The sequence below is a fragment of the Propithecus coquereli genome, unplaced genomic scaffold, assembly GCF_000956105.1.
Source record: "Propithecus coquereli isolate 6110/MARCELLA unplaced genomic scaffold, Pcoq_1.0 Scaffold200, whole genome shotgun sequence".
In the NCBI taxonomy this organism is placed as follows: Eukaryota; Metazoa; Chordata; class Mammalia; order Primates; family Indriidae; genus Propithecus; species Propithecus coquereli.
This window is the reverse complement of record NW_012144968.1, coordinates 724664-726018: the sequence shown is the minus strand read 5'-3', so window position 1 is coordinate 726018 and position 1355 is coordinate 724664. Positions and strand designations below refer to the sequence as shown.

The following is a 1355-nucleotide window of genomic DNA, read 5'->3' as shown; positions in this document are numbered from 1 at the left end:
CCACTTTGCAGTCTGATTTCAGTCTTTTTCCACTTTTAATTTCGTTACATCTGCTTCTTGCCCAACATTCTCTTAGAACCTCTGGCAGCCTCCTGCTCTGAATGTTTACCTTTCTGTTCATGCTTTGACACAGCTGCTGTCTCTCTGTCCTCCTTCTCCTTGGGTTTAGACGGTGGTTTCTGTACTTCTTTCACTTTTGCAGCTGTTGGCTTCACTTTCTCCTGTTTCCCACCTTTTACTTCCTTTTTAGTCTTTTCTTCAGACTTAGTTTTCTTCTCTTCTGTATAAGGTTAAGAAACACTGGATTATTTTTGTTTATTTGCAACATAGTATTTCATCTATAATTGGTCATTAAGAAAAGTTGAAAAAGAGGAAAGAAAGAAAAACAATAGAAAAATAGTGTTCTATACAGAAATACTTGTGGCTTTTATTATAGTTTTATTGTTTATGATGTGCTGTTAAGCTACTAAAAAATAGCTCATTAGCAAATTGTGACTCTTTCTTAATTTGTACATGGAAATATTATTTTTTAGGTAATTAGGAACTTAACATGTCATAAAAGTGTTTGTAATGTGCAGAGGATGTATACACAGGCATGTTTGGTGAAAAACAATGTTCATACCAAAGAGCCCAGTGAACTAGTATCCTTTTATAAGGATGTGATCATTTTGCTCCACAACTGAAAAGTCTTTAGGGTCATTCAAGAAACTGAAATGCCAACACAATTTTTTTTAAGATAACTGTTAGGAATACAAAGACAAAATCACCTGCACTGGTATTGACTAATAGAAATAAAACAATACACTCCATTAGAGGATAACCGAGAGACACACAGTCTCTAATGATTTGGCCTTAAAGAGATTGAAAGAGTACAACAATTGGTGCATTGGCTCCCGTTTATCTTAATCCAGAGATAATTGTAATGTGGTGTTTCGTTTTGTTTTTGTTTTCAGACAAGGTTTCACTGTGCTGCCTAGGCTGGAGTGCAGTGGTGCAATCATAGCTCACTGCAGCCTTGAACTCCTAGGCTCAGACAATCTTCTCACCTCAGCCCCCAGAGTAGCTAGGACTACAGGTGCACATGACCATGGCTGGCTAATTTTTTTACTTTTTGTAGAGACGAGGTCTCACTATGTTTCCCAGGCTGGTCTAGAACTCTAGGGCTCAAGCAATCCCCCCTCTTCGGCCTTCCAAAGCGCTGAGATTACTGGCTTGAGCCACCACACCGGGCCTCTCTAATGGTTTTTAAAGCACTTAAATATATTCTGGGAGATAGAAAGGGTTATAAATTAGAATGTATATGAATTAGAATATATATATTCTCCACATACATATTCTTAATTTGATATTATACA

At 37.1% G+C, this 1355-nt stretch overlaps 1 protein-coding gene across 1 annotated transcript in view; it reads right to left on the bottom strand.

Moving 5' to 3' along the window:
* Positions 1-1355, bottom strand: part of TRDN (triadin) — a 442356-nt gene that overhangs the window by 313110 nt on the left and 127891 nt on the right. The window contains exon 9 of the mRNA XM_012643801.1: positions 110-280. Within this exon, the coding sequence (XP_012499255.1) occupies positions 110-280 (171 nt within the window). The remainder of the gene's footprint in view (positions 1-109; positions 281-1355) is intronic.